The sequence below is a fragment of the Pterocles gutturalis genome, unplaced genomic scaffold (genome assembly GCF_000699245.1).
Source record: "Pterocles gutturalis isolate BGI_N339 unplaced genomic scaffold, ASM69924v1 scaffold8454, whole genome shotgun sequence".
Taxonomy (NCBI): domain Eukaryota; kingdom Metazoa; phylum Chordata; class Aves; order Pterocliformes; family Pteroclidae; genus Pterocles; species Pterocles gutturalis.
The window spans coordinates 55,910-82,450 of record NW_010135662.1 but is presented as its reverse complement, the minus strand read 5'-3'; the positions used below and the strand labels follow the sequence as shown (position 1 = coordinate 82,450).

The 26,541-nt window shown below is 48.2% G+C and overlaps 1 protein-coding gene across 1 annotated transcript in view; it reads left to right on the top strand.

The window, feature by feature from the left end:
- Positions 1 to 6,937: 6,937 nt before the first annotated feature.
- The window catches only part of GALNT14 (polypeptide N-acetylgalactosaminyltransferase 14), a gene marked incomplete at its 5' end in the record, with an annotated part of 36,089 nt that continues 16,485 nt past the window's right edge, over positions 6,938 to 26,541 (top strand). The window contains 7 exons of the mRNA XM_010081984.1: positions 6,938 to 7,036; positions 15,400 to 15,467; positions 17,570 to 17,635; positions 19,336 to 19,457; positions 23,865 to 23,952; positions 24,630 to 24,714; positions 26,097 to 26,200. Coding sequence (XP_010080286.1) covers positions 6,938 to 7,036; positions 15,400 to 15,467; positions 17,570 to 17,635; positions 19,336 to 19,457; positions 23,865 to 23,952; positions 24,630 to 24,714; positions 26,097 to 26,200 — 632 coding nt within the window. The remainder of the gene's footprint in view (positions 7,037 to 15,399; positions 15,468 to 17,569; positions 17,636 to 19,335; positions 19,458 to 23,864; positions 23,953 to 24,629; positions 24,715 to 26,096; positions 26,201 to 26,541) is intronic.

Here is a 26,541-nt window from a genome sequence, read left to right as displayed (position 1 = left end):
GCAAGGTGACAGATTCCGCTTTTACTTTCACCAGGTGAAAAGCTTTAATGTCAGCTCTGGTATTCCAGTGAAACTGGCATCAGAAATTTGGCCGTGATTTAAAATTCTACTGAAAAGAAAGAAGGTTCTTTTTTTTTTGGTTGTCTTTTTTTTCACTTTTGTTGGCTCCTTTTTTCTTTTTGCCTCAGTTTTGAGGAAGGAAGGGTGGGGGGAGTCAAGAAGCAAGACAGAGATCCTGAGTCTGTGTAGAGAGCCCTGGAAGTCTGAATTATTCATGAGCTGCTTTGAAAATCAAGACACACAATCTGGTTTAACTTGTTTTTAAATGCAGCCCTGCTATTCTCTCCTTCCTTTTTAGTAGGTTCTTTTTTTTTTTTCCCTCCTCTTTTCCAGAGACAAAAATCCAGCAAATTTTTAATAAATTATAAATGCATCATCTCATCAGTATTGAGGTTTGCAGGCGGCTGCACATCATGTGCACAAAAGGTTATTTTTTTCCTTCTTGCATTTCCCCCTTTCTTCAAATTTAGCTGTTTGATTAATTTTTTAGATATCTGTCTTGCAGGGAAAAGAAAGAAAGAAAGAAAGAGACTGAAAGAGGCAGTGAGTTAGAGGAAATACTAATTGTGCACTAGCCAAATATAGCACTGCTTCAGTTTCAAGAAACTGTTTAGGAAAATGTCCTTCTTGGTTGACCCAAGGAGGTTGACCTTCCTTAGGTCAACTAGTTTACTTGAACCCGGGTTTCCGTTCCCAGGTCCCTGCCCAGGTGGGCAGCGTGTGAGGTGGTCCCCTGACAAAGCTTGGGGCTAGCTGTGACCATCGTACTTATGGTTCTTGTATTTTTGTGGGAGCGAGTGCTGAGGAGGAGAGAGGTGCGGTCTTGGACAGGTGCCTCTGGGAGTCTAATCTACAGCCAGAACTGGTTCGGCGCCCGGGCAGGGTTTTCCTGATGGTCTTCCTTGTACTTTTATCGAGTTACTTGTAGTTAAAGCCTGATAAATAATTCCTTGTCAGCTCTGACTCTAACCACCATTGAATATTTGTTGCAGGTGTGCCTCCTCACCCTCGCTCAAGCCCTTGCACAGCTCCTTACCCTTGACCGGCGATTCCTCTCTTTGGATGCCCCCTGTTTCTCCCAGCCCCAGCATGTTGCATGCCACCCTGGGGATTTTTGTGTCCTTTTTTGGGAATGTAAACCTGGGGTGTGTGCCGGTCCAGCACAGAGAAATCCGACTGGCGTTTCTCAAGGATATTTTTTCCCTTTAGCAAGCAAACTTGAGCTGGTGTTCACAGAAATCACGTGACATCGCCAGCTGACATCTGTCTCCTTGTCCCTGCTTCTTTCCTTTTGGCATGCTGCTTTCCAGAGTCCTCTGCCTTCCACCTGGTTTTTCAGCCTCTCTTTGCTCTAGAGAGAGGAGATGCTGGCATATCTTGGGAAGACAAAGTCGGATTTTGAAGGTCTCTCAAAGCTGGGTGGCAAAATACTGTGAGGTAACATGCAGGAAGGAAGGGTTGGGGAGAGCCAAGAAGAACTGAGGGTGGGGATGGGAGGTGAATGTCACGAAGAAGGCCAGTGACCCCTCTATGCTCTCCAGTCATGCAAATACTGAATTGTCATATCCCGTTTGTGCTGTCGTGTGAGACTGACATATTGACTGTAATGTGAATGGTGCTTCTTGGATTTTCCATCTCTGAAGGGCATGAAGTAATTATTTTTTGAAAGGTAGGCTGCAGTCAGACACAAGTCATGGGGCTTAATGCATGGATAACTGAGAAATGCGTGGGTAACTGGGAAAAATGCCAGAGACCGTGTTACCCAGAGGTCAGGTGAGACGGCACATAGTCCTGACCAGCAGTAAGCTCTGCAAACCCGTTAGCTTCCATACGAGTTGGCAAATATATTGCTGTATAGATCTAAGTCCCAAAAAGTCCAGGGTCCCTATTTTTAGAGTATTTTAATGGAAATCACCTGTAATTTTGCTTCAGCTTGAACATAGGGTTTAGGAACAATGCAGGGAAATGGTTTTGCACTGGCTGGGGGCTATGCCACCCTGCGAGGTTGTCCTGAGAGGTGTGACCAAGGTGCCCATGTGTCCTACTGTCCATGCAGGTGTGTGGACCCGGGCACATTCGCTGCTGGCCAGGGTGAGGCAGCTGGGCCTCTCACCCCTTCCTTCTCACCGGTGACTTTTTGCTTGCCTACAGTGGGTGGCTTTCTCTCTCTCTAGGGCAGTAATTTTCATTTTCATCCAAGGGAGTAATTTTTCACATCTGGTTGGTTGTCAAGACTTGCTCCAGTTTCCTCTGGGGTCGTGGAGAGAAGAATTGCAGTGGCTACACCAAGGACACCCTGCTGCAATAGGTGAAGCAGCTCAACCTAGAGAGGGCTGAGCTGGTTTTCATGATGAAAAATTATAAAAGAAAGCTCTCCTTGTTTTTTCTTTCCTGGATTGCCGCCCGTTTCCAGAAGCGGACTGGCTCCTGTCCCTTTGGTAAGGTGCCATCACGTTTCCAGCATCTCTGGTCTTTCTCCTTCCCCTCGCCCTGCTGCTCTGTCTCTCCAGCCAAAGTGGGGTGAGAGCAAGGTCCCTGGGTGATAGTCATTGACTGACTGGCCTGGAGCCTGAGCAAAGCTGTAGAGGCTTCTCCCAGGCATGGATGAATCCATCCAGCCCAAGGCCAGGCTTGGACAGAGGCTTGCTCCGGTCCTGACTGGCTGAATCCCTTCAGAGGCGTGCACCGGGCTGGCAAGATGTCCTCTTCCAGCATGGGTGTGAGTTGGGAGCTTTGACATTAGTATCAACTCTTCCTGGAAGTTGTGGAGATTTGTGTAATTAAGTTCATTTTTTCTGTGAGCTAAAAGGAGTTTGTGTGGTTTTCCCCTTTCTCCACCAAGTTCTTCTCTGCTTCTAGTGGAGCATCCAAATCCATCACATGCAGCTCATGGCAGTCACACTGTGGTGGTGTGACTCTTGTGTGTGTCTTCACTCAAGAAAGACATCAAGCCTGGAGACTTAACCAGGCTCAAGGAAAGTTACCTGGTATCTAAAGTGCTTGTAGGCTTGTCCATCAGTGGTGGTATGAACCCATACTGGTTCTGATGGCAGGTCCCTGTCCTCTGGGTTGATGTGAGAGGGAGAGCCCTGTGGCTGTGGTGTGGAGACAAACCCAAATACTCTTGGTTTAGATGCATGGTGATGAGACTGCTCTCCCATGTGTTTCCAAGGAGAAGAGAGGAGCCAAGAGGGAGCTGAAAGATGGTGTAGCTCTGTCTGATGTGGCTGGGTGTTCAAAATAAACATGCGGCGAGCACTTTGGAAGTGGTGGGCTGTGTTGAGAGAGAGAGTTTGGACATTTTGTGGAAAATGTTAAAAATCCAAAGCAGAGCTGTTGGCAAATGATGGCTGATGAAGCAGGAAAGAGAGATGAGCAGAAGTCTGGTGGGGGGGTTGGAGGAGCAGGATGAGGATAATCATCTCTTTGGGACCTTGCGATTCCTGAGAAGAGTGCGGGGCTCTGGCCGTCTGCTCCCTGCCCCCACAAGCTAGTGGGCCATAATTTATTCCCGAGCTGTTAATGGCATGTTGGGAACATGGAGGTGAGATGTGCTGCTCTTTCCACCCTGAAGGAAGTACGACTAGCAGCTGGTCCAAGCTGGGATTTTCCAACAGTGATTCCTAAGCTGCCTGCAGCCAGAATACCCTTTTCATAACTTTCTGATTCTGAAATTATTTCAAATTCAAATGGGAAATAACCTTAAAACAGAAAAGTGAAACTTCCCATGAAATGAAAGTTTGACTTCTATGTTTGCAGGAGGAAATAATAATTGTTTCTCTGGCTGGATGCTCCCTCCTGGGGTTTTAGGGCAGGCCAGCCTAGCTTCTGTCATGTTTTGCCCCCACAGATGCTGGGAGCTGGCCGAGCAGCCCATGTTGCCGGCGCTTCAGCCTGGCAGCGTTCTTGCTGATGCTTGTGTGAAGATTGTTCCCGTCCTGCTGCAAGGTTTCAAAATATGCAACTTTAAATGACTTCAGGCTCTGAGTTTCAACACACTGCAACTATAAGCAATGCACTTATGACTTTTTTTCCCCATTCTTTTTGGAACAATCTAAAAAAAACCCCAACCCTCAAAATTTCATTGGTTTCCTGAAAATGTTGTAGATGTTGGTTTTTTGTTTTCTGGGTTGTTTTTTTTTTTTTTCTTGTTGGCAATTGGGTGACCTATGAAATGCCATAAGCAGCACAAAACGTTTATCCAGTGACAGCCTGAGGTAGCACAGGCAGCTCTTAGCGGGTTTATTTTCATTATTACAGCAATTTTAGGGCTGCATGCTGCAATTTTCACTTGCAGTGAGGTATTAAATTGAAATTACCCCAGATGTAATTGTCACACAAAATAATTCTGGACATGCTAGATTTAATGCTTTTCCAAGCTGTGGTTTTTATTACCCAAGCAAGTGCCAAAAAAACACTTGTAGTCAACAACTTCAACTGAAATCTGCCTTCTGGGGAGCCGGGATGCTTAGCTGCAGTTACATGGGGAGGGGAAGGGGGTGATGAGGGGGGAAAGGGACCAACTGGAGGAAAGTTTGGGAGGACTCCTGAAGGAGGGGCAGAGTCTGGCCAGGAGGGACCCTGGAGGAGTCCTGGCAGATGCAGCAGCACCCTTTGTAAGCTGGTTTTTGGAGAGGCAAGTAGCGGCAGCATGGTCATCAGTCCCCTCTTTGGGATGCAATGAGCCTCATCAAGTCAGGGGAGAGTCACAGAGCTGGCGACCAAGCTCCAAAGGTGCTCGTATAAGATGTTTCAGTGTTTTTCTCATGCATGTTGTTTAATTAGGCTGATCGGGTGCGTAGACATCTGGAGTTTTGAAATCATGTTGTTGTCACGCACGAGGAGCCTTTGTCACGGCGCTGGCAGGCTCAGCCAGCGTGCAGTGTCCCCGGTGCTCCCACGAGTGGCGGATACAGCACGTGATACATCTTTACTTATTAGCCCCTTAACTATTGTAATAACAGAAGTATTGATGAATTTGTATTTTCCACCCTCTTCCATTCTTTTCCAGAAATAGCTTCCCTTGTCTGCTCCCTTCTTGATGCCACGCTGGCAGTGGGTGGAAGGACACACATCTGGGTGTGGTTGGGAGATAATGGTGTAAAAATAGCACAATCATTGTAGTGTGTCCCTGCGGCTCCGCAAAGCAAGCGAGAGCTGAGCCAGAGTGTGACAAACCGAGCAGCAGCAGCTTCTTTCTCATGGTATTGGGTTGGGAAAGCTCAGCTGAAGTTGGTTACTGGATGACGCACAGTGACCCAGCTGAGCAGCTCAGGGCATGACCTGGTGCTGTTTGGTGATTCAGAAGCTTTCTGCTCTTAGCATCCCTGGGATGTAGCTTTGATGAATGAGGGTGTTGCCAAGCAGGGCAATGTCACTGGATTTTCTCCTGTATGCAGAGTGGCCATGCAACTTTAGTGTCCTTTGAGGATGGACCTAGAATTAGAATTGGTTGAATGATGAATTTTGGGGTTGGTGACTATGCTGGGCGAACAGGATAGCAGTGAGAAATCTGCTTTGGTCAAGTTGAGGCAGGATTTGGGAAAGGTTTTGTTGAGAGAAGTCAGCAACTGATTTAATGTGACCTTGCAAATATTTTATCCTACCCAAGATGTAATTTTTTTTCTGATCTTTGTAATTATTTCACCTGTAGCACACTCTTTTTTCCTTTTGTTTAGGTTACTTAGTAAATAATCAGAAATGCAATTTCAAATTAAAAGGTGAAAAACCTCATTAAAAGAGTATCTCAAGCATTTTGTCATTTCTGGGGTGCAACATGCCGCGCCGATAGCATAAGCCAGCAACGCTTGGCTGCTGTTACTTGCTGCCTTCTCCCCCTTTACACCTTAATTTTTCCATCTGCTTTTACTTCGCCTTGCAGATATTGTAGTCCAGAGCTTTGGGGGAGCAAACTGATGGTTTGTTGAAAGAGTGGTTGCTTGGTTCTCTTTCCTGAGACGGTAGCGGTAGCACCCGGGCAGTGACACAAGAACAGACGAGTGGTGCGTGGATGGGAAGGTGCACGATGGCTGTGATGGGGAGCTCCTCAGGCTGGGCACAGGATGCCCTCCTGCCACTGGTGTGTCATCTTAAGGCTATCATGAGGACCTGGAAAGAGCAGCACAAATGGAAGAGGTGTATCCGGATTTCCTGAGCTAGGAATTTGTTGGTGTCAGTCTATAAAAGCCACAAATTTCATCAGCTAAAGGTCAAAGTAATTACAGAGTCTACGCCGTTTCCTCCTGGGGAGGAGGCAGCAGGGGCTGTGGTTGTAGTTGTGGGTTTTCACCTTCTGCAGGCTGGCTTGGAAAGTGTTAAATCCCAACCTTCCCTGTAGTCAGGTCATACCATTAAGGCAGGATGAATAAGGAAACAATCAATTTAGAAACAAGACTTGGCTCATCTTGCAGCCGGCTGGTGGGAATGGCTGCCTCGGGAGGTAGGAGGGAGACGGCTGGGAGCTGGAGCTGCAAGGATGCTCCTGCCTCTGCCGGTGCCACCAGCCCGGGGGGTGCCAGAGTGCTCGGGCCCCTGCCTCAGTTTAAGAATTCCCAATTCCTGTTAGTGGGGGAGGCTGGTGGCACCAGGCAGGTGGATTAGCTGGGAAGCCGTGTAAAGGGCTGGAAGCTGGGTGCCTCCTTTCTCATCCCTTCCTGTTAATGGCAGTGGAGTTCTTTCTGCTGCTTTAATCCTCAGTAACTTACTCAGCAGTTTCTTCAGAAAGGATTCATGCAAAAAACTCTTTTTTCTTTTTTTCGTTTTTTTTTTAATAGTAGCTGAAGGACCATCTACTGATGGACTCTGCCTGCATTAATGGAGTGAGCTCCCACTTCCAATTCCAGGAGCTGAATGGCCTCTTCCTTTTCTCCATCCCCAGGTGCACAACTTTGCACTATCGCCAGGACCTCCCGCCAACCAGCGTCATCATCACCTTCCACAACGAGGCCAGGTCGACCTTGCTAAGGACCATTCGGAGGTAAGAGCTCCCACTCTGCTGGAAATGCTCTGATTTATAAATGCTCTATTAAAAAGGGTGAATGGGCTAGAGTAAAGGCAGAATCTGTTTGCACCCATGGCGGCAATGGGACTGGACATACCGGCTGTGGTCTGCAATGATGACTGGAAGAAATGAGTGTGAAAGCTGGTCTCTCAGAAGTAGGTTTTACAGTGGAAAGTGAGTATCTGTGCTCCCTTTACAGGGTCTACCATGGGGAGCTCTTGAGGGAGCAGCAGAAGATGAGACAGTCTGGGATAAGTGATTTTATATCCAGCTGGGTGTCAGCGCTCCGCTGTATTTTGTCCCAGTTGTCTAGGGACAGCTATTATTCTGCAGATGTCTGCTCTGGTACTGCTGTTTGTGCTTCTCCAGTGACCCGTCGAGTGCCAGAAAGGCTTGCTAATTGAGAAGCCCTAATGATGCACATGCAGACTAGATTTTCAAGGACGGTTTCTGTACTCCTCTGGATGCACGGTGGAGCACTCTGGGCATGCGGCCATTCCTTCATTTGTCGGTTTGTTCTTGGCTGTGTTTTGCTGTAGTGGATAGACTAAAGGCTTCGTTTTCACTGCAGGTTTTTGAAATCAGAATTTAATCCCAATGTGTGCCTGGAATCTGCAAGTTCTCTTGTGGGAAGATCTAGTGACCTTCGAGGGGTTGATCTCCAGGTCTCGGCTGGTGGGTTCCTCTGTTCTGAGCTTGGGTGGGCTCTGCTCCGTGCCAGTAATAGTTGTTTTGCAGGTGTGTTTCACGCCCTCATAGTGAAGGTTTGTGTCCTGCTGCAAGCCTTGTCAGTTAAACCCTGGCATCCCCAGGGACCCCTTGCCATCATCGGTACTGGTCAGACTGGTGGGGTTGCTGGCTGGGGGGAGACTTTAGCTGTACCCTGTTCACCATCACATCCTTGCTGGGCTCTTTGAAAACAGCATCCTTCCTCAGGTGAGTGCACCCAGTGCAACGAGTGAGTTTGACAGTACTGAAATTGAATTCCTGCTTTGCTTTATGGTTTCATGCCCAATCCCATCTCCTTTGCTTCACACTTAAAAACCCATCACTGCTTTCGCTCTCTAAGTTGTGTGGATTTCGGGTGTGCATAGCACTGACACTTGGTGCTGTGTACCAGCTCCTTGATCCTAGACCTTCTCTTTTATCTTTACAGTGCCTTGTGTTTAGAAGTTTACCATCCTCCAAACCCCATTGTAACAGAGTTGTCAAGACAAAGCCAAGCCCGGTCCTCTAGCCCCTGAGATGCTTACAATGTGTAAAGTGCAATGGATTTTAGTCATATTTCTCCCCATAACTCAGCACCTAACTGTCCTGGCAGGTATGATCATGAGTGATGTTGACACTGACATCATGAGAGATGTTAGACACATGCCTGGATCCCCGATATCTGGCTTCCTCAGAGAACTATCCATTGCAATAACAGCATGGTTAGAAATACAGGTAGCTTGAATTTTTCCTTCCTCCTTTACGATATTGTCCTCTGAAGTTTCTGCTTTCCAGCTGTAAAAAAGCTTTCTTCCTTGTTCCTCTTATTTTCTTTGACTTGATTAGTTGACTTTACTGCCTTCCTTACCTGCTTTCATGTGATTTCCACTGCAGCTTCCCCTCCATGCATCGCTCCTCCCTGCTCACATGCCCCAGTGCTTGTATTTTGTCTGTAGGGAGGTTTTCCCCAGTGCTGGGGCTGCTCCTGAGCCCTCTTTCCTGGAGAGTGATCTTCAAATGGATCCAGAGCCCTGTGGAGCATCCTGCTGAGCTGCACCACAAAGGCGAGCCCGGCCGGCGAGAAACTGAGACAACTGCCTGTTCCCCATCTCCCCTGCCTCTCCCTGGGCTGAGATCCTGACTCTCCTCAGCTGACCCTCCTTTTTCTCATCCCCGTGGTTTGGAGGTGGCCTCCTAGCATCAGGGTTCAGCATTTTCCTCCTGGATGCAGCAAGTAGAGGCTTGCTGTGATCCAACCAGCCCTAGGAGTACCGGACCTTGGTGGCAAGTCACACTGGTGGTGTGACTCATGCCCTGCTCCTCTCCAGCCATGGTTGTGCATGGATTGCCATCTTCCTGCCTGGTTTTGGACGCAGCTGAGAGTTTATCTGCCCCTTCAGCCTCTGTAGGTTAATTTGCTGTGCCTTCTGACTGCTCTGGTTTTTTCCCCCATTGCTCGACAAATGTTTAGTTTAATTAGATCTTCCATCCCATGGTGGCTGTAGCAACATGGATTATTTTCCGTGGTCAGTCAAAACAAACTCTGTCCTCCTGACACTGCTTTGTGCCTTTCTTCTGGCCAGTCTGTCGCCAAGTGTCTCCAAGCACTTTTGAGTGTGTCAGTGAGTAAAATGGGGACCTCTTCTACCCTGTTCTCATCAGGACATCTCCATGGTCAGCTCTTGGAATAACCCAGGTGGCAGATGGACAGGTGGAGGAGCAGAGAGGTGACCTGTCTGTGGACAAGATGGTAGAAGATTTTAGGTTACAGACCTGGTTTCCTGAGTTCCAGCAAGTTGGATTTTCCACCAAAAGTGAATGTTCTCAGTTAACCACCGTGGCGGGGGCAAGAAACAGGGCAAAGGGACATGGCCTGGTATGTCCAAAGCAATGGGTGACGGGGTGCCATCCCCCCAAAGGGAGCGCTTACAGGACCCCATGTAAACACAGAGGGCTGTCAGAGAGAGATGCTGGTGAAGGCATCTTCTAGCAGGGATGGAAATAAGCTCTTGCGGAGGGGACTGTGTACATGATGAGAAGGAGGGATTTTGCTATTCCTGTGCTTTTCCTAGGTGCTTGAGAGCTTCAGTGCTCACCGAAAGTTGAGGCTGGGCTGTACTGAAGGCTCAGTGTGTTGTGTTCAGGTCTTGGTGAGGCTGCGAGTGCTCTGACCCGTGAAGCAGAGGCACCAACACATGGTGTCCGCAGCACCCCTTACACCAGTCACGTTGCGAGCGTTTGTGACAGTTCATTTATGATCAATTTGCATTGTCAGAGCTATTGAGAAAAGCTAGTGGACTGTGTTGAATAATGAATTAATTTAAAAGTTTCATGATCTTTTCTCTGACCATTTGCCAGCTGGAAGAAAAGGAGGAAAAAAAAAAAAAAGCAGCTAAATTAATTGAATGCCCAAATCTCTGCAACTGATGTAGTCAGCATTTATAAATGCATATGTAACTATGCTTGTGAATATGTACAAGTGTCCAGGTAGTAGGGGCTGGGTGTCATGAGAAAAAGAAATAGAAAAGGGCAGAAGAGGCCAGAAAGCAGAAGATGGTGAATAGCAAAGTAGCTCTTGAGATTTTTTTATTTTTTAATTTTTTAAATTTTTTACCGTTCAGACAGTGAAGAAACTGCCATTGGGTTGTTGTTTCAGCCACTCACTCTCCAAGTGACCTTGGACAAGTTTCTTATCCCCCTGCAGTTTGGTTTCATGTATCTCAAGCTCCGAGTCTCAGCGTGTTAAAGGTGATGAGAGTCTCCAACAGTACGGGGATGGGACTGTGGGAGTAAACCCAAGGAGGGAAGGCAGGAACAAGGGAGAGAATAAGCAATACAGAGGCGTACTTTTTTTAAAAATAGAATTTCTTCTTTCCTCTCTTTCCATCCTGTGCTAGCCTGGATTTAGGAAGGGAATCCAGCTCATCGCCCAGTTCTAGCCGCCCAGCTCCTCCAGAGGGAGAGCTTAAGGATGTCCCCAAGGCCACAGCAGTCACTGGAGGGGAAGTGCTCCAGCAAGGTCATTTTGGCAGCTTGATGGCCGGTCCACACTGGTGCAGGCTGGGCAGGATTGGAGTGCAGGAGGCTGCTATGCCAGCAAGCTGCTGGGCAGAGGGTGGGACAGTCCCTTTTGCTCTGCTGAGTGGTCATTTATTTATTCTTCAAACTTGCAGCAGGGGAGCTCAGAACAGGAACAAGGAGGCTTAATTATTTACCTCTCACTGACAAACCAGAACACATCCTTTGGCAAAAGTCCTGATGCGAGAGCTGTGAATACCACATCAAATATTTAGATCATTAATTATCAGGGAAAGTATGCCTTTCGTTTTCCAGTGCTCATAAGAAAGAGAAGTGGTGTGCTGGACAGCCAACACCTCACACTTTCCCCTCGTGCTGCTGTCTTGTCTGCATCCAGACACATCTGCGACATGGAAATGACAAAGCCACACGCCTCCTTCCTTCAGCAGAGGCGGCACTGTATGGAGTCTGTGCCATAACTGAAACAAGTCTGATTAAAGAAGCAGAAACAAGCCAGGTGTTGCGCAGAAACTATACAATTAGCACTTTGTTTTGACTGTTTTTTTCTTTCTTTTTTTTTTTCTTCTTTTTGCTTAAACCCTGGACTTTTTTTTTTTTTTCCTTAATTTGCTAATCATCTCTCACGGTGACTAAGTACACAGCCCTCCATGCGCTTTTACCTTTTGATGTTAACATAAGAGAACTCTTGAATTTCAAAGAGCTTGGTGGGTATTTGAAAAAATAAAATGCGAAAGCCGCAGTATAATCAAAGCTCATTATGGTTATTCTTGGTGTGATGTCTCTCTTCCTACATAATTAGCCATTTTGGGTTGTTGAAGCGGTTCATTTTGGTGGGCATTTTCTCTCCGTGCTCTCAGTCTGATTTCGATAATTATGACCCTTGGCCCTTTTGACACTTCATTATATTCCCAAATGTTTGGGTTTTTCCCCACCCCCCCCAACAAGTCCCAGTGTGTTGCCGTGGAGAGAATTAATGGGTTCATGAGTTCCCGAGGATCTATGTCCTCAGTCACCTCTCTAAAGCAACTGGTGTTCTGGGTGATGACCCAAACCATACCGACCTTTGGTCAGAAGTTTGAATCCCTGCCTGCAAACATTTGCTGTGTCTTACCTGTCAGGGTGACCTCTGCAGTGGTATTTATTTGGAGATGAAGTTGTTAGATCCAGTGCTTACCCCTGGGTAGGTGGGAGCGGATCCCAACAAGTTGTTAAAGAGGACAGAAGAGGGACCTTATGATGAAAATTTAAGGTGAAATTCTCCATGGCTACATCTGCATAACATCTGCTAAATCCACTGAAACAAAGAAAATTTCAGCATTAACTTTTCAGGATAATTTGGCAGTGAATCTGGTCTTAATGGGTTGAGTAAGCATAAGCACTTTCTGGACTAGAGGCATGAGTTTTCATTTCGATGGTAAGAGGTCTTTTGGCAATTTAAAGGGAGAAAGTGTAATTTCTGGTTCAAGAGAACTTAAAACCTGTTTTGATTTGTTAAAATATGCCCGTTACTGCAGTGTATCTACCTATGTTTCGATTTCAGGGAAAAAAAAATCTATAAATAACAGAGGGACTTCAAAGCACTATAATATTAATTTTCTTCTGATTTTACCCATATAGAAGGAAAAAAAACCATGCACACACATAAAGAAAGCATTAAAAAAAAAATCAAAGCTGAGTGAAGCCACAAGTAATAGAAAAGCTGTCTTTGAATTTTTAAAAGTGCTTTTATAGTCTATCTGAAAAAAAATAAAATCCCTGTAACATTGACAGTGTTCAGGATCTGGTGCCTCTGCTTTCCATCCTCCTTGAGGAGCGCCGCAGGAGGGGTATTTATAATCCCCTGTGTTTCCAGCAGCATGGGTGCGTTATCGTTTGATTAATAGAGCACAGGGAGAAAATGCATTGGAGATATGAATTTGGCTTTGCTGAAAAGCATGCTGACTTTTTCCCCCTTGCTCTGGTCAACCCTCTGCATCCCACAAATGGACATTGTTGGCATTCAGGGGACATCATCCCTGATCATGGGGTGGCAAGTCAAGGCATGGAGTTGGCAGCAGGCTGTTTGACCTGGGAACAGCAGGAGCCTGCAGCTGGGCACAGACCAGGCTGCACATCTTCCCAGCACCTTTAAAACAGTCCGTGCTGGATTTTCTTCCATATGAGGTGCCCCAAAGGGAATTCTTCCCAGGCCCTGAGCACCGCTATGAGCCCAGGTCTGAGTCTACAGCCCAGTCCAGTGGTTTTGGTTGAGTTATTCTTGCTGGTGCCAGCAAAAGCAGAATCAGCCCCTTTGCCTTCCTGTAGAGTTGAGCGCTGCGTTGTGCTTCTGGCAGCCAAATCTATAGGGGAGACTGGGCGGAGGCAGGCTTTGAATATTCAGGTTGCCCGCTGCCTCTCCCTCTCCTGCTCTCGGCGGGTTATTTATTTGTTTTGCTGGCTTTTTTACAAGTCTGCTTCTTTCCTTCAGGTTTCACCAAGTTAGGTTTCCAGGCAATAAGCACTTGTTAAATATTCCACTGAGCGTGATATCGCTCTCCTGTCTCTCTGTACCGACGCTCAGCTGCGGTAATTTGCTGAACTCAGCTCTCGCATATGGGGATTTTTTAAAAATAACAAACCTATTAATAATAATAATTAAAAAATGCTTGACAGGTGGGAACAGCACGTCGAAATTGTTCTGTGTGCCCCATGGGGAGGAGGGGCGTTCAGCCACTTTTTCTAATAATTTGTGCCAGCTGCGGGCGTTGGCAAGGCGTTGTTGTCTAACCCTGCTTAGGGCGAGCCTTAGCGATTCTGGGGATGGCCACGGCAGCTCCTGGCTCTTAGGGCTCCCTTCATGACTCTTGCTTAGAAGGACAAAGGCTTTCTTCTCCTCCCCACCCCAACCTTAACATGCAAAGCATCCGAAGTGGGGGGGTGGAGATCACTGCTTTTGCCAAGATCCTGAAACCGGAGGAGGCAGGGATTGTGTTTCTGGGGAAAGTGGTTTTTTTGAGGACCTCCACAAGGGAGGTGCCAGCCTTACCCACTCTGGTCTGAGATAAAACCCGCTTTTTCAGGATTTCTGCTGGGGGGAGAAAAAAAAACCCCAAACAACAAAATATGGAGGGAGGATCCAGTTCAAGCATCTGCCTTGGGATGTCCTGTTCTCCTTCCAAAAATTCCAGCACCTGGTGGGGTGGGGGCACAGCAGTGCAGGCAGCAGGCACCTGGCAATAGGCATAGACACTCCAAGCCCTTCTGGGCAGGGTGGGCTTGTGGTTTTTCATCAAGAAGGTTTCATAAGAGAAATGCAGCCCTTTGGCTGAATGTCCTCAGATATCTGAGGGTGATGCCGTGAGACCCCTCCAGGTTCCTGCCAGCTGGACTGGCAGCTTCTGGGCACCCGGGTACCCCCGGGATCCTGCCTTCTGGAGACTTCCTAACTGTGGTCTGGCCCAGGGACGTGGTTTTCCAGAGTTCCAGGCTTTTTTTGCTGGAGCTTTGGGAGGCTGAGAGGCAGAGGAAACCTGTGAATAAGGATCTGGAGGTGTCAGGGGCTTCAAGGCGTGTCTGTGCTCTTACACCAGCAGTAGGTTTGAAATTTTTCCTAACCCAGACCAGAAGGCAAACTCAGGTGTGAAATTTAGAGGACTTTTAAATCCTGTTTGAAAAGGGAACCACGCTCAGGATGAAGGCAAAGAAGTTTAAATTTTGGAATGGCCGTTGGCACCCAACTGGCATTATCAAAGCCCACATAAAGCCCTTAGGAGATTTTTAGGATGCCCTGGTGTTTCTGCTACAAGAAGTCAGCCTTGACCCTTTGATGGGGCAGGATCTTACTCACATGGAATTCTGCCAACCTCTGCGCTGTGCGAGAAAGGGGAAGAGTAGGTCTAGACTTTTTCATAATATTGCTAATAAAAAAAAAACCCTTGGTGGCATAATTAAGGGAAGATTGTAGCTTCCCAGCCACGTTTCACAGTGTCTGTCCACCTGCAGGGAGCTGTGAACCCCGTCCTCCAGGCTCTCTTTTCCATTAAATAGGCAGGCTCCAACCCTGCTCTTATCCTCTCAGCAGCCTCTGAAATGCAATCAGCTCGTGGATAAAAACCAGGAGTTGTCTTGCCAGGGCTGTGAGCTCTGTAAAGAGGGGTTTAAGCTGGGTAATTTTCTCTGTGTTGGCCCTGCTGTTGGCGGACACCGTGTCATTAGCCCCGGGAGAGGTAGCGGGGTGACGGAAGCAGAGCTCTAATCCCCGTTAGGAAACTTGGAGCAATGTGGATGTTGTTGAACAGCCTGTTTCTCCTGGCTTTATGTGGTTCTCTGCTTCTGCTCACAAAGGTGATAAGGGTGAATCTTGCCTGTTTTCCAGGAATACTGAGTGCTCGGCTCTTGGATCAGGCTACATGGAGCTGATAGCTGGGCACTGGAGGTTACTGGGAGGGGGTTTCTGGGTGGTTTCTGGGTCTTATCCAGTGTATCCTTTCTGGAAGTCTAAGCCTGGTCTTCTGTGCTTTGGTAGGGATCAGTTCTGAGGCTTTTCCACCCCGTTTGCTAGGTTGTTGAGTTGGTCAAGCACTGTCATGGATTTTCTCTCTTTGTTCTTTAGCTTTTTTTAACCGCACCCCAGTGCACCTCGTCCATGAGATCATACTGGTGGATGACTTCAGTGACGATCGTAAGTGACCCCTTCTATGTTACAAACTGTAACTGTGAAAGACTGGAATTTATGAAGAGAAGGGGGAAGAGTTTGTCGAAGTGGAAGCAGATTTAAAGCTCTGTAGGTGTGGAGAGCAAACCGCGCTGTGCCAGGCTTGCATCGCCGCGTGGAGAATTCAAATTACAAATGATCAAACCTCTTCTCAGGAAAATTATACAAGAAAAGCGCATGGCAAATAATTTTTACGCCCGGTAGACATGAATTCCATCCTTACCTGGTTGTATCCTGCCGCAGGCATGGTGTGTTTAATCCATCTTTCAGCTGCAGCCAGGAGCAATTCTGGGTTGACACCACTGAAATTGCACAGGATAATGATAGTCTGACCCTCCTGATGAATGTATATGTTCTGCATATATTTACATAGGTGGCCAGCAACTCTTGATTGATTTGTTTTTTACCCCCATAAAGAGGATTTCCCGCATGGATTGCCGGTTTCTGAGATGCACCATAAATAGAGCTGTACGCCACAGATGGAGCACATCCTCCTGCCATTCTTTCCCAGTTAATATTGGAAATCAAGTGAAATCAATAAGTCCAACCTCCAGCAGAAGTCTGTAGCTGAAGCCTTGGGAGCTCCCAGGGAACCGCCCCAGCTAAGGGCCTTGCCCGGTGAGATGGGTGAGGGGAAGATACAGGTGCTGAGAGCAAGCACTCAAAAAAACTGTCTCGGGCATAAAAAGGATAATAAAATACACCCAGGCTGAGCAGTCTGTGGCACTTACATTTCAAGGAGCTGCAAAATTTAGCCATTTACTTGGAAATGATGAAACAAAGACAGAGAGGTTTAAAAAAAAATGGATCTATGCTTTGCTCTTGGATGTTGTAAAGAGGCAATGGCTCAGAGAGCACTAGGGACTAGGACATGAGACCCACTTCTTGGCATCCGTGCCTCCCTGGGGAGTTGCTGAAGCCAGGGGAAGGGGTTGTGGTGGTTACAAAGCGTTTGACTTCCTGAAAAGGGAAAGGTGTGTGAAATGCAGCTCCCCTGTCGCAGCACGCCCAGTGGCACGAGCTGGGGAGAAGGAGTAGGGCTGGGTTTAGACTTGTCCCAGGGCATCAGGGAGGAGCCTATTTCCCACGTAACTTAGATCAGCCCCTCAGCTACTTGAAATCAGTGCTTCTTAACTGTCTTACAGCTTCTTTCCTGTGATAGTCTGAGCCTGCCGGCATCTGTTCTGCATGCATTTATATAAAATACATGTATTTGCATAACAGGCTATACACACACAGTCTGTTTTCTCCCTGCAACCCATCCCAAGCAACTGGTGCTTTTATCTCCTGCCCAGTTGTGTCTTGTTTCTCACCTCTCTCTGCCTGCTGACCTTTTAATTTGCTGGGATGCAGTTGTTCTGCAGGTGGGTTCCCTCTCTTCCCAGTAAATCTCCATCACGGGTCCGTAGCCAGCCCCTGCCACTTCTGCTCCCCTGGTGTGCGCAGAGCAATGCAGCTCTGTACCCCAGTTGTTAGGGATGCAGGCAGCACTGGGGCAAAAGCAATGGCAGCACTGCCTGTGGGATCACAGGATCTCCCCAGCTCGGAGGTGGGGGGCTGTGGGGTCTCTGCTCCATGGAGCTGCTGCTGCCCAGGGCGTGAGGACCCCCAGCTGCTCCGTGGGGCTGTCTTTGACCATCCCTTTCTCCTCACTCAGGGCTTTGCAGGCACGTTGGGAGGCTCCCGCCCCACCATGCAGACATGCATCAAATGTGTTGCTTTGCAGCTACCAAAAATAGTCACTTGCATTAATGTGCAGAAACTCAGACTCTGAGCCCAAACACATCTCTTCTATGCTGACTTTGCAGCGTGATTCAGCTGTTCTCGGTGTAAATCCACTGGGTTTACTCTAGTTTTATGAAAACTGCCGCTCAGCCTGTCCTGATTTACACTGTGTGAGCGGAGGGGTAAGGCTATTGTCCCCCAGCAGCGCCATCGCCCTCACAAGCCATCGTACACTCTAGCATGGGGTCCTCTCCCTGCTCCCCATTTCCCCTGGGACCATTTCTGCTGCCAGAGCCACCATGTGGGCTGAAGGTGACATGTCCCCCCACTTTGTGTTTCCCAAGCTGACGACTGCCGCTTGTTGGGCAAGCTCCCCAAGGTGAAGTGCTTGCGGAATGGACGGCGAGAAGGTAAGAGCTGCCTGCCCACAGCCCAGGTGGGAAACACAGATTTTGGGAGGCGTGAGAGTGATGGCATGAGGGGGCAACCTCTGGGGAGTGGGTGACAAGGGAGGTCAGCAGCTCCTGGGGACAGGGGGCCCTGATAAAAGTGGACATGATAAAGGGCTGGGAGTTGAAATGCATTCCTCCCCTTTTGCTGAAAAAGATGGGACTATTAAGATATCCAATGAGGCTCAGCTGTAGCTTATTAGCCAGAAAATTAGAACAGGCAAAACAAAGCCCCAGGTCTTATTTTTAAAGATGTTTGCTCTAATGAAAGAGAGGAGATCTGCTCCTGCTGCTTCTGTGGGAAATTTTTTTCAAAAAAATAATTAATTATATTTGAAAGATTTAGAAGGGCTATATGGAGGATGAACGTATGCCCTACCAGGCTGCTGCTGGCACCCTTTTGAGGCATTTTTCAGCTCCTCATGGTCTGAATGGGTGTTTTCAAGTCCTGCTTTGCAGTGTAAGGGAAACAAAAAACAAAGAAGTTTTTTTCATGCTGAAAATCAAAGGCGTGAGTCCAGGTGTGTATCAGGTTGGGGAGACTGAAGAGCAGAGAGGGTTCGCCTGGGGATTCTTTCTGGAGGAGGTTTCAGCTCTGCAGGTCTGCTGTCAGGGTGGTGGCACCCCTCTGTGGGTGTAAGAGACATCTCTGTGTTGGCAGGAGGGTAGGGGAGGTCTCTGTAGGTCTACACCTCCTTCTCATCCTTCTTTCCTGTGTTATTTGGGTCGTATATGCTTGCCCCTACCACTGGATGGACATGGAGGTGTTGGTACTCTATAAAGCAGTTGGGATTTGGGAACCCAGCCTGGAGGGCTTACCCCACTTAATACATCACTGAAGGTGTGTTCCTCAGGACCTGCCAGGATTTGGGGAGGGCTGGGGTGGATGCACCAGACCATGCCCACCCACTAGATCTTTGAAGTTGCAGAGAGAGATACAGGGACAACTTGCATTGCAGGAGGCGACCTCGGCAAATGCTACATTGCTCCAGGCTTTGTTCTCCCTCCTGCTCAGAGGCTGTTCCTTGGCCCCTTTCCTCTAAGGAGTTTTAATATAAAATCAATGACTTCCTTTTGCGTGGACCTGATGTGTGGCTGCTCCCTGAAACCCTTCTGTCTCTTTCTCTGCCTCTGTCTCCCCATGTTTCTCCTTCATCAAGAAGCTCTGCTCCCCTTGAGCAACCTGGATGTCCTCCTGTTTGCCAACAGACCATCTCCTTTCTTGTGATTCACTTGAGTGTTGGCTGCAGGCAGGAGGGGTGTTGGAAAGCCCATTGACTCATCTTTAAATAGACAGTTTCCCACAGAAAACCCACCCTCAACTCCCCTGGCCCATTCTCTTCTGACTTAGGTCTACATTAGATTTATTACCTGCAGGGGGTTATGGAAGCATTTCGAGTCCTGTTTTGCCCCAGGAGGTGACAGCAGACATAATTGCACAAATTAAGAATTGACATAAATGCCAGAAATCATTAATCTAGGTGGAGCCATTGGGAAGTGGTTGGCATGCCTTGCAGCACCAAGAAGGCGGCAATGAACCCAAGTCACGTTTTATCTGAGTGGGATTTAGATGGGGCAAAACCCAGGGGATGTGTGAGTGCAGGGGACCATGCTGAAGGAGCCGCGGAACATTGCAGCTGACATGGTGTGTCCCTGGACAGGTCTGATCCGGTCCCGAATCCGAGGGGCAGATGTGGCACAAGCAGAAGTCCTGACCTTCCTCGACAGTCACTGCGAGGTGAATAAGGACTGGCTGCTGCCCCTGCTGCAGAGGATCAAAGAGGTAAGTGCTCCTCAGAGACCAGGGCCACCCTCGGGGGATGCTCCACTGATGTCCACCTCCTCTCGATTAGATATTAGGAAGAAATTTTTTCCTGTGAGGGTGGTGAGGCACTGGCCCAGGTTGCCCAGAGAAGCTGTGGATGCCCCATCCCTGGAGGGCTTCAAGGCCAGGCTGGATGAGGCTTTGAGCAACCTGGGCTGGTGGGAGGGGTCCCTGCCCATGGCAGGCGATAGGGGGTGTTGGGTTGATGGTTGGACTTGATGATCGTTGAGGATCGTTCCAACCTTAATGGTTCTGTATCTGTTCCATACCTATAACTATCTTTAAGGTCCCTTCCAGCCCAAACCATTCTATGACTCTGTGACTCAATGGGCATCACCACCCACCTGTAACCAACTGCATGCACGCATCTGAGCAAGAAAGTGATGAACTTTTGGGGTGTGAAGTGGCCTTTGCTGATCTTCCTCCACCCAGCAGCCAGGTGGGGCGGTCTCTGTGACTGGGACAGCGTGTGAGTGGGGGGGACAAGGGGCCTCTGGGGGCAATGGGGCTCTAACTGGCAAGCAAAGGTTGAGTGGTGAAAGGGGAATAGGTGGGCAGTGCTCCAGCGGAGTTTTTAATTAGGCTCATGTAAAATGTTCAGCGCTGATGATTTAAGGGAGTGACGGCTCCTTGAATAGGGGCCGAATTTAATTTCATGCAAATTAAGTGCTAATAAATTGATTTAATAGGATTTAAATTCTGCTGATTTGGGAGCAGACAATGACATTCGCCCTTTGCCGGCGGCAACTCTCTCACCAGACGTGCGCACAGAGGCTCCCAGCACCTTGTCACTCTGGTCAGAGGGAGCTCTGTGCTGGTGACCCGCTGGCACGGTGCGGGGTATGAAGCCTTCAGCTCCATCACAGATGCGTGCTCCTTTCCCTTCACTGTGCTATGTTCCCCCACCCTTGCTACGCCCCTGATTGCTATTGTTTATTACTCAGTAATTTTAAAACTACCAAATTATGTAGAAATAGGGGCACTATTCACTCCAGAGCTGCTGGTGGTCATAGTGCAGCCAGCGCTGGAGAGGTCCCTGCCTCGGTTTGCTGATCAATGCTAATATAATGAAAATGGCCTTTTCATGTTATTGATCACAGCTCTGGTGGAATTACAAGAATGTGTGCTATGATACCACACTCGAGCCTCATAGCTGGCCTGCCCCAGGGTGGGATTCACCACGAAACTGTGTGGCATTGCCATAGGAGTTCTGCTGCATCGTGGTCTGAATATAGCATCAAATGCACGCACCACCTCCTTGAACTTCTTTTTATTTGCTCTCCTGGGTTAAATCTTTCTCTGTCTGTAAGTAAGGCAGCCTGTAAGCTTGCAGTGCTGCTTTTACCCTGCCCAGGGTCTTGCAGCCCAGCCGAAAAGCAGCAAAGCAAGGGAGACTTACTATGAAGAGTGTTGAGGGACTTGCAAAGCAAGTGGAGTCCTGCTTGCTTGCTTTTTAACTGCTCACAAAAGCTGCAGAAGAAGGGCAGGGTGTCCTGTTTCCTTCTTCCCAGGACCACCGTACCCATCCTTTCCATCAGGGTTAAAATAGTGATCAATGAAGTGTATGAAATGTTACTGCTGCCACCTTCAGGCTCTGCTAATGAGATGGTTTCCCTGTCCGGCTGCTGCGTGAGGATGAGCCACCCAGACAGAGCGTTTTCTTACTGCCTTACTCCCAGGAGCAGTCTGCTTTGAGCTAACATAATTAAAGTTTCAAGCAAAGGAGCAGTGAGTGCCCTGACGCACGCCCGGTGCTTTCACCACTGCCATCCACCCTGCACATCGCTTCTCTCTTTCCCCTTTTTCTTGGCCGGAGCAGCTATTCCTGCAGCTTTCTGTGGTGGGAAATGCCGGAGCCCGTGTGTGCCACCACGCACCTATACGAAGGTGCCCCTTGAACCCCACATTGAGCTTTCCATGCAGCTGATGGCATCCCCCCGAGGCCCACGCTCCCTTTCAGGTGTGGGCAGTGCGTGCCCGGCCTGTGGGTTTGGAAATACGCAGGACTAGAAAGTCTCAGAGCAAGTGAAGGGGGAAGAGAGGGGTCCAGGGGGTCTCGGACCTGTCCCCGGGAGGGTGTGCGTCCCGGGGAGCTGCAGTGACAGTGGGTGTTTTGCACCAGTGTGTTTACAACCATGTGATTCTTATGTTTTTATTTTATTTTTTATTTTTATGCCCGCGTGGGCACAGGCTGTTGTTTTTACTTACAGAACAAATCTCTCTAAAGCCATTAACGGTGCATTTCAACTGAATAACTTTTCTAAAAAGTGTAATTATCCAGCCCAAGGCGTTTCTACAGCGTGACTCAACAAGCTTGCCCCAAAACTGGATTTGCAAATGGAACTGGGATGAAGCAGTGATCCCCCCACTTCCAGCTCACGTCCCCCCTGCCCAGTTTGGTGCTCTCCTGGGAAAAAGGGGGGGGGCAGGTGGGGGGCAGCCTGGCCCTCTTGCCTTGCCTGATGCTGATGGGGGGCCAGAGGAGCAACTGTGGCCCTTTTTGTTGTCCCATTACAACGTCATGATGTGGAGGCTGGGAGACAAGCTGGAATCAGGGTCCTTTTCCAAGGTTGAAGCGTATCCTTCAGGACCATTTTCAGAGGTTTTTTTTTTCCTGTTGATTTAGTTCCATAATTTGGTATGTTTGAGAAGTATATTGGAGAAATGTGTTCTCAGGTTTTTTGAGAATTTCAGGTGAAAGAGGATTGAAGATTTGGGTGTTGTTAATATTAACATGCCTCTGGCATGGGAGCATATAAAAAAACCAGAAAGATGAAGCTGCCTATAATAAGATCTAGTGCTCAACCCAAAATAAATCATAGCAACAGTGCTGTGCTCTTGAGCGTGCTGTGCTTTTCTTTGAGGGTCAGAGAGACCTTCATGAAAGCTGCAAAAATATATATATTCCCATGACATGGTGGGGAAAGTGAGGCAGGGAGAAGGTTTCACTGCTGGAGCCTGGCATTTTGCAGTAATGCTCTCAGCCAAGACATAAAGGGGATTTTCTTGCAAGAAGTTGTGCTATGTAATGAGCAGGAGTGGAATTGAAATTGGGGATGAGTGTCAGCTAGTTAGAAGTGATCACCAGTAAGATGCTTGAGGGGTAAGTTTTAAATGACTAGGTACAATCCTTTCCCTGCAGTGTTGGGCCAGCAAAGCAGATGCTTTGCCTGAAACCTTTCCCTAGCTAAAGGATGCTGGGGTATATTCAGCTGTGGCAGTTTGGGGACACTGTGCAGCAGTTATGATGGGTTGGAAAGGCTCATCGCACTTTGGTGTGACTTGAGTTTCTGCATGCGGTGCATAGGTGCAGCAGACCTTGCCCTTTCAGTAGGATGTTTGACTCACAGAAAGTCATGTGAAGACTCCTGACTTGATGTTGTTATGGAAATACCAAGTATTTGTCGTGATCGTTTGGAAAACCTGAGCTCTAGTCCAGCTCCCAGCTCATGGCCTTTGGTTGCTTCTTCCTACAGCTGCATGTGAATACTTCTTTGTTAGGGCTAGTTTCTAGGACAAAGTCTTTTCCAAGTGAGAAAGCAAGCCCGTGTGTGCTCAGATGCTTTCCTTTGCATGGCTGTGAAAAACGATTTGATCTGGTGAGGGTAAAAGCTTGAAGTTTGAACTATAATTGGAGTTTGGGATTTTTGAAAAGAAAAAGGGAGATAAGAGACCAGTCAAAGCTGTCAGAGTCTCTTCCTTCTGTAGATACTTTTGTTCATAACTGTTTGTATAATCTCTTTGCCCATAACAAGATGTTAATTAAATCACCACCAACTATTTAAAATAATCCAGGTCTTTTGTTTTAACCCTTTCACACCTTTGGCAAAACTCTAACTGTATCCCCATAGTTGGTACATTTTACCTGTATTTGAGCTGCTCAACTGCCTGTGTTTTTCCTCTGTTTCGACTGCCTGTCGCCTGACTTCTGAAATCTGGTAAAAAATATTTAAGGGATGTGAAAGGGGAATACATGGGTGAATTTGCAAAAGGCAGATGGAGCTTAGCATCCAGCCGAGTACACGGACAGCCTGCGGAGGGAAAGACTGCAGGTGAAGCCAAAGCTGGTGAGAGATGCTGGCTCAGTGGCCAAGAACCATGCAGTCCTCTTTCCCAGGAGAGATGGTGCCTGCTTTTCTGGGCTCCCAGCAATACCTCTGCAGTTTGGTGTCGCTGCCATTAATTCCTTGGTTGAACTGATGTGATGACAGAAGAGGAGGAGGCAGTGATGGGCACTTGTCCCTGGCAAACCCGAATGACACCAAGGTTTCCAGCTGCCTGGTGTCTCCAGAAGTTTAGAGCATCCCTGGACCAGGTTGAGCGGTGTGATCTGAAGTCATGGGTCATTTCACTTCTGCTTTCCAGGATCCCACCCGGGTGGTCAGCCCCATTATTGACATCATCAACTTGGACACTTTTGCCTATGTGGCGGCTTCCTCAGACCTCAGAGGAGGTAAGTCCAAGCCACGTGCATCCATCCTGTGGTGTGAACATGCACTGGCCCGAGGAGCTGGTGGCTCTGCACCCCACCACTGGCTCCTGCTATCTCGCAAGAAGCGCATTAGCACTGTTCAGTGCTCCCCGCTGGCTGTTTTCAGGCTATTTTAGAGACAGGTGAGGGTGAGCGTGGCGGGAGGAATGGTGTTTGCTACAGTGGGTAAGGCGGTCAAGCAGGAAAGAAGGGTCATGTCAACACCACCCTTGGCGGCACTGAAAGCCGCGCTGCTGACAAGAGGAGATTGGGGATGTCTGGGCAACAAATGGAGGATGCGACTGGAGCGCTGATTAGTATGCCTGTGCTATTTGTAGCACGCAATATCCATCAGAGCGTGCATCTGTGTGCACAAGGGGACAAAGTGAGGTTTCAGCAGCAGTTTTAATTCTGACTTTTCCTGCCTTTGGAGCGCTTTTGACTTTGCAATTGTAATGCAATATGTTGTTTCTTGTTCATATGCAGTAGTAAAATACATTAGTCATTGGACTCTTCTCCCAAGAGCTACATTTCCATGGCTGAAAGTCATTTGAAAGGGGGGAAAATACTCCATCAAACAAGGCTTCTGCAGCCTGCACTGCCTCCTAATCCATACCCATTTCTAATTTCCCCATGGTACTTTTATACTTTGGTTGTAGGTTTTGACTGGAGTCTGCATTTCAAGTGGGAGCAGCTTTCCCCAGAGCAGAAAGCCAAACGACTTGATCCCACCGAACCCATTAAGTAAGTCAAGAGGGGGGAAGGAGGCACCTGAGGAACATGGGGCAGGGTGGGCATCTCATCTGACCTCGCGTGTGTCACCACAGAATGGTTTGGGTTGGAAAGGGCCTTAAAGATCATCAAGTTCCAACCCCCCTGCCACGGGCAGGGACACCTCCCACTAGCCCAGGTTGCTCAAAGCCTCATCCAGCCTGGCCTTGAACACCTCTAGGGATGGGGCATCCACAGCTTCTCTGGGCAACCTGTGCACCATAGCAGTGTGATATTCCTTCCAGGACAGCTCTGAACTTCTAATACGTATAGCGAGCTCCTGGCTAGCTTGGGTTTTGCAGAACAGCGTCACCTCCCAGCATTGAAGGCTGAAGGTGCTACACAGGTAGAAGGGATATATTTGTGGTTATTTGTGGTTTGGTAGTGCTAAGGAGGATGAATATGGTTACGGGAAAAACCCAGTGCTAGACTCCTGCTTCTCTCAGCTCAGTATCACTTAAGGCAGTGTCCTCGGCCAACTCAAAAAAGCGTGGTGTCTAGCCTAGCCTTTCCAGATCAGCACTGCTCTTCTGGACCTCACTGAAGGCTCCTCAGAAATTAAAAATGTGCGGGAGAGATAATAAAACCGAACGGGAGAGATTGCCACCTGTCCTCATGCCATGGGGTGGAGGGAGTCTGTCATGCTGCTGAAAATCCCTCCTGGCAGCAAGCCGAGTGCTGGTGGCTGCATCCCCAGGGATGTGCAGCATGGAGGAGACTGGGTGCTGGGGGAAGCTCAGGGTCTTGAAAAGCTTACAGGGGAGCAGAGCACTGCTTCTTCTTAGGATGCTGTTTTTAACAGGAGCTCTTGCTGTTTTCTGGGTTTCCTCTCCCCTCCTCTATGGACCTTCTCTGTGCAGTTTTCTTAGCTAATCCAAAGAATGAAAAATAACCCTGTTTTGAAATAAAGATCACACAGCTAGTGATGGCTTTTAAAAAGCCCTTCTGAATTGGCTCTGTCTTCCCCTCCCCAGTGGAATGGTGCTCTTAATAGGCTGGCTCCAGGCAAAAAGCCCGTCTGAGTGAATAACCCCCCGAGTGCTAAGTGCATTTTTGATGCTGAAGCCTACAATCAGGGCTGTGAACTTTGGGCTTGTAGCAGTTGTGCTGACGGGTGCATTAGCCAGTCATTAAGTGCCAGGCGATTTATGATTGACAGCAAAATACCCAGGCAGCTGAAGGTAAGGCTCAGATGCTTTTTGAGTTGTGTTGTCCCTGTTTGGTGGGTGAGAAGGAGATACATAAGCTATGTCCTCATGATGGAAGAAGAGGCAAAAGGGAGGGCTGCTTCTGTGCATCCAGGTGCTGCAGCAGCGTTTGAGCGTGTATCCCCTCTTCCCTCACCCATTCTGCAGGACTCCCATCATTGCCGGGGGGCTGTTTGTGATTGACAAAGCCTGGTTCAACCACCTGGGGAAGTATGACAGCGCCATGGACATCTGGGGCGGGGAGAACTTCGGTGAGTCACTCTCCTTCCTCCTACGCGTTGCTGTGTTGGCTCCTCTTCCTGAGTCATGCCAGATGGCTACAAGGTCATTTTGGACTTCGCTTCAAATGCTCTGCATGGTTTCCTTCACTTACATTCATAGGTTATGATCTCAGGTGAGTAAGGGATCCAACAACCACGAATGATGGGAAGTGAGCAACTGCTGGTATTTAGGACTCTGCTTTCTATGCTGCTTTGATTTGCTCTAAGTAAATATCCTAAACCACTGAGTTTTCAGCTTTGGTGTTACTAATAGATGAGAGAACACCACATGCACCCTCCTATTTCTTCCTGATCTTATTTTCTCATTAATA